The 14347-nt window shown below is 42.4% G+C and overlaps 1 protein-coding gene across 1 annotated transcript; it reads left to right on the top strand.

Annotated features, from left to right (window-relative positions):
* Positions 1-595: 595 nt before the first annotated feature.
* SETD9 (SET domain containing 9) lies at positions 596-11680 on the top strand. The gene is made up of 6 exons (XM_074952565.1): positions 596-799; positions 5056-5420; positions 6781-6904; positions 8065-8180; positions 9401-9506; positions 11367-11680. Exons 1-6 carry the CDS (start codon positions 714-716, stop codon positions 11452-11454), a joined length of 885 nt encoding a protein of 294 aa, XP_074808666.1. The 5' UTR covers positions 596-713; the 3' UTR covers positions 11455-11680.
* The last annotated feature ends 2667 nt before the right edge of the window (positions 11681-14347 follow it).

Here is a 14347-nt window from a genome sequence, read left to right on the forward strand (position 1 = left end):
TAATAACTTTTGTATCTCTGTATTACTTTCTACTTTAGTCTATTAATCACTCCATCCCTGTCCAGATATTAGGGTCTTTCTCTTACATACCCAACTATACCCCTGCCCCTCAAAAAAGTCCTGATTTTTCACACTTGCTAGCTGGTCACTCTCATCTCACTGCCTGTGTTTTAAGGACTCCATCTGCATTCATACCTCAGTTTCCCCAGCAGTGCTGGCTCCATGCACAAACGAGCAGGCAGCCCTAACAGTTGGGCCAAGTGAGGTAGGGATAGGAAGGAACTGTTCATGCATGAGTCCGATCAAACTCAGACCACTGAGCCATTCCAACCAATCGAACTCCCTCATGCAAATAAGGAGTACAGCAATGGTGGGGGGATTGGCTGCGTTACCTCTGACGTCATCACGGGGGGCTCCACTAAAGTGACCTGAGCCGACCGGGGCTATAAGTAACCATAGACTCAGCGCGAGTCCGCGTTGAGCTCAATGACAGTCGATGATGTCTCTACTACGCCTGCGCACCAGGCCGCCAGCCGCGGGGACTCCGGCGGCTCCCCCTCCCAGAGCGGGGGTGGGGGTAGAAGCGTGGCCCGGGCGCCGGGCTGGGCGCCAGCGGGGGCAGTGTCGCGAGACCTCGCCGGCCACGTGGCGCCTGTGGGACGCCAGGCCCGGCCCCGCTCAGGGGGAAAGGGGCGGCCCTGGGCTCTCTCGCCATGCTGCGGGCCCTGCTGCGGCGCTGGGCGTCCTACAGGTACCGCTTCGTGCCCTGGATCGCGCTCCACCTCCGCCGCAAGCGCAGGTGAGCGGGCCGGGGCCGCGGGCGCACCCTGCCGGGCCCAGCGCCCCGGGCGTGGCGGGGAGCCTGTCCCCGGGAAACGGCCCGCGGTGGAAACAGACCCGCCCCCGGGCTGCGGAGCGCGCGACCCAAACGCTGCCGCCTGCCAGGAGCGGCCCGCCTGAACCGGCGCGGGGCAGGGAGCGTGCGGCGGGGCTGGAGCGCCCTTGCTCCTCTCCGCTGCGGGTCACCGCCACCTGCCTGAGCCGGGGGGGTCGGGGGCTGACGCATCAGAGCCCATTCCCAGCCCGGGCTGTGTGGAGGTAAACCTGGGGGTCGGCTTCTCTCTTGCCTCCCCCACACCGGCACCCTAAACGCGCCTCAGCTCCGAGTTTATGCCTCGGCTGTTTTCAGATCCCATCTGCTTTGTCATCCCAGCAAACGCGCTGAGGTATCTGCACAGGAGCTGGATTCATTGCTCCCGGGGCAGCGTCGCCCATAGTAAGCGGGCGGGCAAGGCAAAAGGAGCTCAGGTCCTAGGTCGCTGCCTGCGGCAGCATCGGAAGTTCCAGCTCCCCCTCCCATAGCTTTCTTCGCTCTGCAGTGGTGGCGGGACTCCAGCGTAGGAAGAGTGTATTTTACTCTGTACCCAACACCTACAAAGCTGAATACAGAGGCTGAAATCCTGCCCCCATTGAAATCATTGGCAGCGTTTCCTTTGATTTTAATAGGAGCAAGATTTCATACACCGAGCACCACGCTTAACTAGTAAGTTTCTTTTTCCACATTAGCTTTTCAGGGTAGGGCTGCGTTTTAAGGACTATACAAGACCCAGGTCTTGGTGCCTGCCAGATGATCTAAATGGAAGCGGAGAGTAACATTTTCAAAAGTAAAAAGGAGAATGAGTACTTGTGGCACCCTTAGAGACTAACACGTTTATTGATTTTGGGCACCTTAGTAGTACTCGTTCTTTTTGCTGGTACAGACTAGCAGGGGCTACTGCTCTGAAACCATTTTCAGGAGTATCTAAGTGATTCAGGACCTCCAGTCTCCTTTCCAATGTGACTTAGGTTCTTAGGTGCCCAAGTCCATTTTTTAAAATGAGATTTGGGCCTTCAAAGCCACTTAGGTGGTTTTGAAAAGATTCTTGTCTTAATTTTTTATATAGTGAGCGTGACAGGATTATACTGAGAGCTAAATTATCTGTCCCCTGATCCATACGTTCAGTGCATGAAGAAGTTATGGAGGACTGCCACAAGTCCTCCTTTTCTTTTTGCGAATACAGACTAACACGGCTGTTACTCTGAAACCTGAAGAAGTTATGTTCTTTTTCCTTTCTTCTGTCTGCTTGGTCACATTGTTTACTGATGATATTGCCATATGCTATTTTCCTCAGTCTGCTGCTCTGAGATCTTACACTTGTGTCCCCTATACATTTTACAGATCAAGGAATATACTTTCAAAGAGGTACAGCATCAAACTGTGGAATAATCTTCCAAGGGAAATGGTAGCTTTGTTGTTTGAGCCATTAAATCTAGAACGAAGAAAGCATTTGAGAATGTACTGTAGGGAACAATTCTGCGTTGGCGGGAGTTTGGATTAGATGGTCAAATAGGTCTTTGTTACTTCTAATTTTTGTAATAAACAACAGAAGCCCTGGATTGAATACAACATTAAATTGATTATCTGGTGGAACTAATAAGTATCTCAAGTCAAGTTCTTGTCATTTAATGATCTCAACAGAGCTCTTCTAATGAATCACGGCCTTACAATCACTCCTGGGCTGTCTGTTACTGCAGTGGTTTTCAAACTGCGGGTTGTGACCCAATACTGGGTCGTGGAATGGAAGGCACTGGGTCGCAGTGCCTCTGCTCAGCACCACTGACTGGGACGTTAAAAGTTCTGTCCACGGTGCTGCCCGGCTAAGGCAGGCTAGTCCCTACCTGTTTTGACACTGTGCTGGGCCCCGTAAGCGGCCAGCAGCAGGTCCGGCTCCTAGGCGGGGGGGCCACGGGGCTCCATGCACTGCTCCCACCCCGAACACTGGCCAGTGGGAGCTGGGGGGGTGGTGGCTGGGGGCGAGAGCTGTGTGCAGCCGCTTGGATGCCTCCTCCTAGGAGCTGGACCAGCTGCTGGCTGCTTCTGGGGCGCAGCACGGTCCGTGGTGCATGTCTCCAGCCCTGAGCCCCGTCCCAAACCCGGAGCCCCTTCCTGCACCCCAAACCCCTCATCCCTGGCCCCACCCCAGAGCCCCCTCCCACGCCCTGAACCCCTCATTCCCGGCCACAGCCCTCACCCCCACACCCTAACTCTCTGCCCCAGCCCTGAGCCCCTCCCACACCCCGAGCCCCTCCCACACCCCAAACCCCTCATCCCCAGCTTTGTTGGGTCACGGGTATCAACAATTTTCTTCAGCTGGGTCCTGAGAAAAAAAGTTTGAAAACCACTATATTGTATGCTTGTAAACATATGCAGGGTGTCTTAAGTTAGCAGAAAATGTAGCTTTATAACAATGTCTTACTGTTCTTACCATATTACAGAATCCAATTCTGAATAAAGTCGGAAACTAGAAGCTTAAGAATGTAGGTTCTAATCTTGCTATTTTCACACCTTTGTAAAAGAAAAGTCAAAAAGTAACTATGAAATTTAGGTTTCAGAGTAGCAGCCGTGTTAGTCTGTATTTGCAAAAAGAAAAGGAGTACTTGTGGCAGCTTAGAGACTAATAAATTTATTTGAGCATAAACTTTCGTGAACTACAGCTCACTTCATCGGATGCATCTAGAGTTTTCCTGTCATCAATTTTAAGTGTTCAAGCTAGCCTAGGATAATAGTTGAAAAGGTTTAAGATTATTGTTCTTTTGTTTTATTTATGCTTTAAAATTCTTTCTTAACAGCCAGTTCAGGTGGGACTAGATCAGAATGAGACATCAAAAATTTTCAGACGTGCCCAAGTGACTTAGACAGGTAAGTCCCATTTTCAAAAGTGACTTAGGCACCTAAGCTGAGATTCACAAGGTGGACTTTAGTGTCCACTGCCACTTTAGGCTCCTAAATCCAAAAGTTAGATCCTCACAACCACCCTCAGCTGTGGCCTAACCCTGTAGACACTGAAGTTTCCATGGTTTTTCGCGACAAAGGGCTTATCTGGTTTAGACACCCAACTCTAGGAGAGGGTTCATGGCTGTGAATCCCAAGTGGAGAGAAGAGCTTCCTCTAGCCTGGAGTTAGGCTATTGAATGACACTGGCAATTGAATGACAAAACTTTTGTCTTTCAGAGGTGTTAACCCCCCCCCCGCCCCCCCGAAAGACAAAAGTTTTGCCGCAACAAGTGCCAGTGTGAACACCACATTGTTGGCAGGAGAGCCGACAAACACGGCTACACTACACGACTTTTAGTGGCACAGCTGTGGTGAGACAGCTCTGTCGCTAAAAGCTGTGTAGTGTAGACATAGCCTTAGACATCTAACTCCCTTTGAGGGGCTGGGCGTAGGCCACACCTCTCCCCAGAGCTTTTCTTACTGGCTCCTTTAGGTGACTCCCCATTTAGCACAGCGGTTTCTGTTAATTCCTTTTTAGGTGCCTAGGGAGCCACCCAGCTCACGGCTATGAATCCCACTTGGCAGCCGGGGCCACTAGGTACTGCAAATGCTCAGCCTAAGTCCTTCTTTTGAATATCACCCTTAGGAACCTAACTTTCTCACTGACTTTCAATGAGATTAAGGCTCCTAAGCACCTACGTCTCTTTAGAAAATGGGACTTAGGCTCCTTTGTAATTTAGGTATTTTTGAAAATTTTACCTGTCGTTTTGCATCAAAAATTTTTAAACCAGTCTTTTTAATAATGCTATAGCCAATGCACAAGAGTAGCCAGATGGGTAATATTTCTTTTTAAATTTAACAAGATCATATCAGGCCTCTTTTTAATAGTAAAATTACTTGATATTAACTAATTGAACGTTGTTCTAAGAAATATATATATTAGAGCCACACTAATCAGCATACTGTTTAATCTACACAGGAATTGTTACTTTCTTCACTACTTAGCACATGAGCAATGTATTTTAATGAGGTATCATTAAGGTTCAAAGCTTGCATAGGCCATCGACCTGCATTTTCAAAAATTCAAGGGTGCATATGCATGAAAGACTATCCTTTTGTATTGCTTGTTTCAGCCATGTAACGTAAAAGCAATCAAGTGCTTATTGTTGCCATAATATTTCTGAATACTTGTTCTTATAGGCAAACTTGATTGCTAGAATATTTTTTCTCTTCTGCCACAGGACCATCCGATACGTACCAGAAAAGTGCAAAGACAAAATTATCTCTGATGAAGATGTCCTTGAAACACTGCTGAAAATCTTTAAAGCTCTGTTCATGAATGACTTTGGTAGACAAATGGACTTCTTTGCCTTACTTCCAGAAGTTAAATCCAAATATCTGGAATTACTGACTATTCAGTTTAAGAGATCAAAAACAACTGGTTACAACCATCAAAGTCAAAACATCTTTAATCCAGAAGAAGTTCTGTTTAATACGTTAGGGTTCAGTATTACTCGCAATCGGAGTTCACTGATTTCTGCTGGAACAGGAGTCTTTGTTAACAAAGGTTTTGTGCCAAAAGGGGCACTTGTATCTATGTATCCTGGTAATGAAATACTTTGTCATTTTTCCGAATAAGTTAAACATGATTTCTGCCTACGCGGTTACTGATTGCATGACTGAATTGGTATCTCAATTTTAACTTTTTTAGCATTTTAACTTTGATACCTTGCTAAAATCACAGGTTAATATTTGTAAAGGTATTTCCATGTGTGAACTGATTTGGAGATCTTTTGGTGATAAGAAAAAAGATTATATTTCATGTTCTCTGAGTACCCAAGATCTGGTTTGAACTGGTAGAAAATTTGTCCCTGATTTGTGTAAACACTAATGCACATGAGTAATTTTATGCATGTGAGCAATCCCATGTAACTCAGTGAACCAACTCATGTTCATAAAGTTGTTCATATGCATAAGTGTTTGCAGGATTGAGTCTATTAATCTCTCTATCGATATCAGGAGGCAGAATATAGAAAATTTCACAGCACAAAGATATATTTATAAAATTAAGAATGAAAGGAGAATGTACAGGAAAAGGTTGTAGAAGACCACAATAGGGGAACAATGAGTAAAATTCCTACCTAGTGACGCTATGCTCCAAAAAGTGAATATGAAAAAATGTCACTTCTTACTTTGCTCCAACTCCTTGTCTCTTGGAGTGACATTAGCTTACTTTGTTTAACAACATTTTTAGTTCTGTTAGCACTTCAGAGTCAGGACAGCTGTCAGAGAGCAAGCTGAATTCTGTTCTGCTGTGAACAACACAATCACCAGTTAAATTCTTATTGCAGAATGTTTATTGTGATTGGTGATGTAAGAGGCAGAAATGGATTATCAAATCCCAGGATGAGTTTGAGTTGGCATTTAGGAACATCAGCCTAAATTTTCATCTCTTGTTGTGATCATTTGTGCTTCTCTGACGGTGGAATCTGGACTTAATTGGGTAGCTGAGAATTACCCTGCTTGTAGGGGAGTTCTCACCTGGTATAAAGTGGTATAGCCAGTTCTGTAGCCAACTGCTCCCCCTAGTGGAGATACAGGGAAGGGGAGCAGGGCAGAGTGGAGTATGCATGGGCTACACCTATTCTGTGTCTCAGTTGGTTTATGGCCCTGACCTAGAGAGACCATAGCAAGTTAGCTTAAGTTAGAGCAGCTTCTAAGTTCTAAGATGATGGCACAGATATACCATGAGAGGGCAACTGCTGGACTGGGGAAACATCAGATCAGTGCAGTTCTGTCTGTTCTTTCAAAATTATTAATGGCAGTTCATGAACTGAGGAAAGAATAATCTTCTTATCTCTCTGCCACTTTTGGCCTCTCTCTGGGAGACTGGATCATGACTACTAACCCCATTTTGACACTTTTATTTATTGCCTTCTAAAATATCCATGTCTGTCTTACAACAGGTACAGTATATCAAAAGTATGAGCCCATCTTTTTCCAGTCCATTGGCAATCCATTTATTTTTAGATGCATAGATGGTGTACTTATTGATGGGAATGATAAAGGAATATCAAAAGCGGTGTACAGGTAAGCAATCAAAAGAAATAGGAGAACAAAAATCAATTCACGTATTGAAAGGTATTATGGTTATCTAATCACACTGTTATCTGAAACCAAAAGTAGTTGGGTTTATCCGATTTACCATATGGGGAAAAATAAAATAAAGTATTATGTACTGTAATATAAGATGCAGTGTGGTCAGTCTATTCTCTTGTAATGAGGCTGGAAGCTATTGGATGTGATATATTAATATCACGTCGTGTGCCAATCCGTAAATTTGACAAGATGCACTTTGTTGAAAACTGCCTAAATAGCTGTGATATTTTTTAATGAGGAAAATATGCTTAAATCTAGTGATTGAGTATAAAGTTTTTAAAGCATATTTTTCGGGTTTCTAATTAAATCTGGTTGATGGATTAGAAAAGAAAATCTTTGCATGTCACAGAGCATGAATTCTGGTACCAAAAGGTATATTATCTGGCCCTAACTTGCCTTTAAAAAGCTTTGAATAAAGCAGGACTTTGAATAAATGCAGAAGAGTAAGTCTGTACTTTGAGTAGCCTAGGGGCTAACATGCACTTTACCAAATTTTAGTTTCCAGGGAAATTCAATTTATAGCAACATCTGTGCAGAATGTAAACATCACACATCCAAAATAGAATTAACAATAACCAGGAAACAACCTGAAAGGACAGTCCCCTTGTATCTAGTTTGGGTTCTGGGAACAAGACTGAGGGTGACCTTGTAGTGGCCCTTCTCCACACAGCCCAAAAGGGAAATTGAAAGTAATGATATTTCTTTAAAGATGGTGAGTTTGGGGATAGTTTTTGCTTATTGTAAGAATGCCCTCATTTCAGCTTCTCTGATAGATCCTGTTTTATTTAGTCCTTGGGGTTTTGATAAAAGCCATAGATTCCAAAGCCAGAAGGTATCACTGTGATCATCTAGTCTGACCTCCTGCATAACACAGCTAAACTGTTTAATATTCTATTTTTAAAGGATCAGCCTGTCTTTTGAATAATCTATTGCCTGAATGCCAGTTTTATACTCTAATGAATCAGTCAAATGCTGTTGGAGAAATGTAACCGAAGCTAACTTTTGTGTATTTCCAGAAGTTGAAATAATGGTCAAAACAAGCATCAAGAAAAGAAACCTATATTTCTAGCTAATATTGTAACTCCTTTCAGATCATGCAGCAAGAGAGATCAAGTTGGTCCTTTTCAAATGAGCGACATCACTTGGCTCACACCTGTTGTGCAAAATCCACTGGCGGTAGGGCAGTATGTTAACAACTGTTCACACAGTAAGTTGGAATGTAGATTTCCTAGTCTCCAAGCTGACTTTAAGTGTGGAAATGACTTTGTTGGGGATGGAGCACTGTAATTGATAAAAAATGGCACTCCATCCAGAAGTGACCTTTTCAAAGAGGCCTGAGCACACTTGATGGTGTAGCAGAGGTTCTCAGGCTGAAATTTCCAGTCATTAATGGGAATTGGGTATCCAAATCTGCAAGGGCAGCTTTGAAAATCTCACGTTTGTATAGTCTGCTAATGCCTAGTGGTCCTGTCCTGCTGGTCTGCAGAATTCAACATTTTGAAAACAAAAGCAGTAAACTTGGACTGTAGGGGAAAGGAAATCCATGGACTGGTCCCTCTTACGAATAGTTGGAGAACCTCTTATATGGCATAATGTTGTTAATACATAATTCTTCTGAAAATTTATTTGGCAATCCTAATACATGGTAAACATTTTTGAATGAAAGCTTTTTTACATCACAGTTCACTCACTGACTATAAAAGGATTTTTTGATTAAGGAAGTCTCAGAAATCTATATGCAATAGATGAGTCCAGCAACCTCTTTGTTAATTAATATGACTACACTGTGGGATACAGAGAGTGGGGCAACTTACCCTCATGCCCTTCCTCAATACAAAATATATAACTATAAAATGCTGAGAGAGTGGGTGGCTCATGGGATTGGTTGTGAGATACGAAGTGTTTCATGGTCCCCAGAGACTCTGCCTGTGAAATGAGTGTGGATCTCAGTGCATTGCCCAGGAATAGGTGTCCACATCATAAATAAACCACTGCACAAGTGCCACCAATGTAGGCATCCTGACCAGAGAGGCTAAGGCGTGAATGGTCATAAAGACAGAGCTAGGTATTATTGATGCTGTAAGCTCCATTCTGAGCTATGCAAGCTGGGCACCCTGGTGGTCCAATGGATAACAAGAACTACTATTTAGTTAAATTAGGATGAACTTGACCCCTGCTCAGGGGGCCAACACAAGGCCTATGCACCACTTAAGCTCTCAAACTAGGGCTTAAATGGGGCTTATGCAGTGCATAGGTCTTGTGCTGGCTCTCACCACAGGGGTGGATTTCACTCATAATGAGCACAGCTAGTACTTGTTTTCAGAAGAATTCTTTGCATCTACATATATAAACTGCTTACGAATTTCTCAGGCGTGCATAAGAATTTTGTTTTTTTTCCCCCGTCCCTCCACCCCCCCCCCCCCCAAGACAAGGCAGCCAACGTCTGTTATCAGGAGTTTGATGTGCCTGAATATTTTCCAATAGAACTGAAACAGTATCTTCCAAACATCGCCTACAGCCATGACATACCTATGTAAGTACACTTACACGTTTTTATAGCATTCAAAAAGCCAAATTAGTAAGTGAACAAAGTTCATCCCTGCTGAGGTGAGCTACACAAAAACACAGCCCTGTTAAGAAAGGGTTAGCTTTTATAAGGGAACCTGTTTTATACCTGCACTTATCAGCAGAGCTCTGGGGATGAATTTTGTTAAGCTACTACTAGAGCTGCCAAGGAACAATTTGTGAATTCCACTGAAACGATATTATATTTTTGCTTGTATTGTAGCCAATCACAGGAGTGCCTTTAACTTTAATTGAAATGTAAATTTAAAATGTGGACAATATTCCTTATCAGATTATATCCCTTTTAAAGTAGGTGATATTTGGTGTCTGAACTGATTAGCATCATCCTCTTAATATCCTCTCTAGATAGGAGAGCAAGCGGATGAGTTTGCTAGAGGAAATCCACAATATCTTTATATTCAGGCAGATGCAATTTGAAACTACTAGAGTTACAAATTCTGGCAAAATAAAGACTGTGTGATACAAAGGGCAATTGATCTGTAGCTGGATAGTCACAAAATCCTGGTTATGACCTGAGATCTTGTAAATTTATTCTTTGCAAAGACTCTGGAAACATTCATTTTTTGAAATCTAAGAAGATTCACAGCAGGATGAAAAACTTTGAACAGATTCCAGCATCAGTTCTGTTTTTGAATGCAATGAACTGCTGATCTGGCCAAGTGGCTTGAGTGTTTTTTGATCTTAGAGATTGGAGAACCTATCACCTTCTTCAGACTTCAGTATATTCTACAATGCAAAGTTGTAGTAGATCAGCTAAAACTTTTCGTGTGGTTCTGGAGCTATTAGTTTTTGGGTGGAGAGAGTGGTTGGCAATATCACGGAAGAGACTGTATCACTAATCTCAGACAAAAGACTTAGTTAAGGCAAAGTTAAAGCTGAGAATATGTATTGGTAATTTAAGGGTAAATAAAGAATGTAATTGAATTTCTTGACTTCTTGTCCGCAAAGTTAAGATACACATACAAGAAACCCAAATACTTGACAAGTTTGGAAATTCACCATAAACAGACCCAACCTACCTTAAATTTACCTGCTTAGGGCTCGTCTCCAGTTGGAAATTACAGCAGAGATTTGACTGCCCTGTTCCCATTAATTTTAAATCCAGATTCCTTCTGAGACTTTTAAAATCTCATCATACCTCATATTAGAACATGCTCTTGAAGAGCTGAGATATCATACATGATAGTAATACTATTTGGCACTTAGCTTAGACAGGACTCTTACATTTAATATTGTGCCAGCTAGTTGTGATTCAGTTTAGGGTTCACCATGTCCAGCTGACATGATGTTAAACACAACAGCAGCTTTTGATCCATAAACTAAGGCTTGTGGAAAAGCTACAACTCTCATCATATGTCCTGGTAGGACAAGGACTTCAGCTGACTGGTCTCCTCTCCAGATGTGGCTTGCCTCAGTGTAGGTTTATCTGCAGTTGGTGGTAGGTGTGTGTAGAACAATGTCCTTGTGCTTGAACATCCTTGCCATAGCCCCTGCCTTGTCTGCTTTAGTATCTTTTCCTCACATCATGGCAAAGTCTTTTTTGTTTGTGTATACAGCCTGTCTACTTTGTAACAATATTTACATATAAATGTTTTCTGTGCTTTTCTATTTGTTAAAGATTGAAATTGGACATGAGTATAGCCTATACTTTGACATGTATATTTCAGCTATATTTGTACAGTATCAAAGGATTTCTAGTTTTTCTGTGTGAACGAGAATTAATATAGCCATAACCAGTCTTAGCATCTTACCATGATCAGTTTAATAAATTGGTGAAATGCCCCTTTTTACTTCTCTTGTTTTGCAGCCCCTTGAGGTGTGTGGTTCTTGTCACTCTGAGAGAGATTAAGCAAGGAGAAGAGCTTTTTTCTAATTACTACACCATTGTCAACTGAATCAATGAAACCATGGATTAAAGAATTCTTTGCCATTAAGATATTTACTGTGTGTATACTTGGTACCTCCTGTGCATCTCTGTGTAATGGAGAGCTGTGCTTTCCAATTAAAAATGGGCTACAAAGCTATATTTTCATGTAAATATTATTTCAATTTTGATACAGTTGTGGAGGTTTGCAGCTGTTTACATCATTAAGTTTACAGATGCTAATGCTACTGCAAGTTTAATTGGTTTTCGGCTAACTGCACAATAGCTCATGAAATTAAAATCTAGCTTCTGAATATGCTATTTCATCTTCTGTTTTGTCTATATGCACATCACTGTGATCCATTTTTAAACCTCTAACCCATTCTGCTGTTCTTGCTATAATGGAGATAATTTATACAAAACATCTCCTTTGAGTAAAGTGTGTTTGCTACAGTTGTGTTTCTAATGGGATCCTCTGCACACCACAATTTTTCATAATTGCTGGTGCAATTAGATCATATTAATGGAGCATTACATATTGGAAAATAAGTTCTACTCTTACTGCCCTTTTGTTTTTTTTTTAACATCAGTAGCTTTCCCTGTACATTTCTGAGGTGACATTTCACATGGTGTTTTGAGAGACTATTTTCCAACTACAGTTTTCACTGGCATAAGTTCAGTTAGTGTTGTCTTTTTGAAAGCAAGTGTCTAATATTTTTGCTAACGTGATCATTCCCCAACACACATTCTTTGAAGCATTATTTGAAAATTTTATTTTCATAAACTGTAGAGAACGTTTCAGCCTTTAGGTCTGTGAAGCAAAGTATAATTCCCCCAGCCTTTGTCCCAAAGCTGCAAGCAAACCTCACATTTTGTTTTGAGGGTAGGGTCAGGACACAGCACTGGTTCCAGTACATGCCATTTCCTTTCACAGTGCTAATGCTAAACAGGAAGCAGGGTGGTCTGCTATTCTCACCAGTGTCCTCTTCAAAGGCCAACCTGGGAACCCACTTCCCTTCTTCGCCATTTGATCTTCTCACCTCAGCTGAGACTGAATCATGAGTTGCTTTAGAGGGCCTAGCCTTAGCAGAAGATTGCTAAGTGCAAGGCCACCCCATCAAGAAATCAGAGCAAGCGGACCTCTGAAGAAGAGCCTGGATGCCAAGGACAGTAACCAGTGCCTTTTCTTTCTCTCTCACCCATAAGAAGACCAGTGCAGCACTCAGACTCTGGGGCTATTGTATCTTCTTGTGTGTTTGGCACAAAGTGACATTTACGGCCATATGGAAATTACTAGTCTTGGCATTTTAGAAGAAACGGGTGTTAACTATGTTTAATCTCCAAGCAGCAATGCACCCCAAAGCCATTAATTGTCATCATCCTACTTGTATGTTAATAGCTTTAAGAAATGATCATTTAAAGTATACTCATCTTAAAACTAGGGAGGTCACGTTTACTGCCGTTTTTACTCAGAACGGCTTCCTTATTCCAGCACTACTAGCTCGGAATGTTTTAAGGTAATCCAGGACTGCAGGCCCTCAGCTGCATTCGGCAGAATGTGAGCAGAACACGGGGGGCTGGCTCCTCCTTGTTAATGCTGCTGAAAATGAGAAACCAGCTAAACAGCCTTCCTTAGGGCCTGCTCCTATGTAAGAGGAAGCAAGAGGCCTCACAAGAACCTGGACTAGATCTGGCAGTTGCAGCCAATATCTCCCTGCTGGTAGCAGGAGAGAACCAAAAACTACCCTTAGGAGAGCAGAACCAGCAGCAGGATACAGCTATGAGCTACTAGACACATCCAGGAGGTAAATCAAGGTGGTGGGAAGCTGGGCAGGTGGTGGTATTGAGGTTAAGCAGACATGAGGGGATGGAGAAAGATGTAAGAACAATGCAGTGAAGTGGGAGGACATTAAATGGTTTTATATACAAACAAAACTTGTGCATTCTTTAGATTTGTTACTTAGCTACACAAAGAAATACAAGACCTTATTTTATAAAATCTTAACGGGTTTCAGTAAATGCTGCTGTTCAAAGGGTAATGGAGTAGAGGAGAAGGTAATGTAGAATTGTTAGGAACTTAATTACCAGCATGATGACAAATCAGATTTCTAAATTGAACATAATCCAATGGCTGGAAGGTGAAGCTATACAAATTCAGAATGGACACAAGGTATACATTTTTGATTGTTCCAATGGTTAATTAATCTATTTACCAAGGATCATTGAAGGATTCTCCATCACTGACAATTTTTGAAGCAAGAAGGGATGTTTTTCTAAAAGATCTGCTCTAAGAATTATTTTGGGGATGTTCTTAGGCCTGTGTTACACAGGAGGCCAGGCTAGATGATCACAATATTCTCTTCAGGCTTTGGACTCTATGAATAATACAATAAACACAATTTCTCTGTTGGATTTAAAATCTGGGAAGATGACTGGTTAATTTTAAGTGGAAGTCCCTCAAACATTGGCGCATTCTTATGCTAATTAATTCTAAATCCTGGTACACTAGTAGTAGTGTAGAGAAAGGAAAAGTAGTGCAAAGACTCAAAATATAAGACCATTTTACATTACTCATCCTTGTTCAGCAAGGTCCTCTTCCCAAATAGCAGGCTGTTAGTCAACTCCTAACACACATGTAAAAATGATTTATTAGAATTAATTAGCATAAGAATGCGCCAATGTTTGAGGGACTTCCACTTAAAATTAACCAGTCATCTTCCCAGATTTTAAATGAGCTACTATCAGCAGGTTCCTGGGTTAGTGTTTTTGTTGTGTGGTTCCTGGGGAGTATTTGCCTCAGGTTCGGGGGCTGTTTGTAAGCAAGGACTGGTCTGTCTCCCAAGATGTGTGAGAGTGAGGGATCATTTTTCAGGATAGGTTGTAGATCTTTGATGATGTGCTGGAGGTTTTAGTTGGGGGCTGAA

Source organism: Natator depressus, chromosome 5 (assembly GCF_965152275.1).
Source record: "Natator depressus isolate rNatDep1 chromosome 5, rNatDep2.hap1, whole genome shotgun sequence".
Classification (NCBI taxonomy): domain Eukaryota; kingdom Metazoa; phylum Chordata; order Testudines; family Cheloniidae; genus Natator; species Natator depressus.

What these genes read in the sequence shown, in the direction of transcription:
- SETD9 (XM_074952565.1), top strand. Translation starts at nt 714, where the DNA reads ATGCTGCGGGCCCTGCTGCGGCGCTGGGCGTCCTACAGGTACCGCTTC. An exon ending in ACTTGTATCTATGTATCCTG is followed by an intron (nt 5,421 to 6,780) that starts GTAATGAAATAC and finishes GTCTTACAACAG; the next exon opens with GTACAGTATATCAAAAGTAT. An exon ending in ATATCAAAAGCGGTGTACAG is followed by an intron (nt 6,905 to 8,064) that starts GTAAGCAATCAA and finishes AACTCCTTTCAG; the next exon opens with ATCATGCAGCAAGAGAGATC.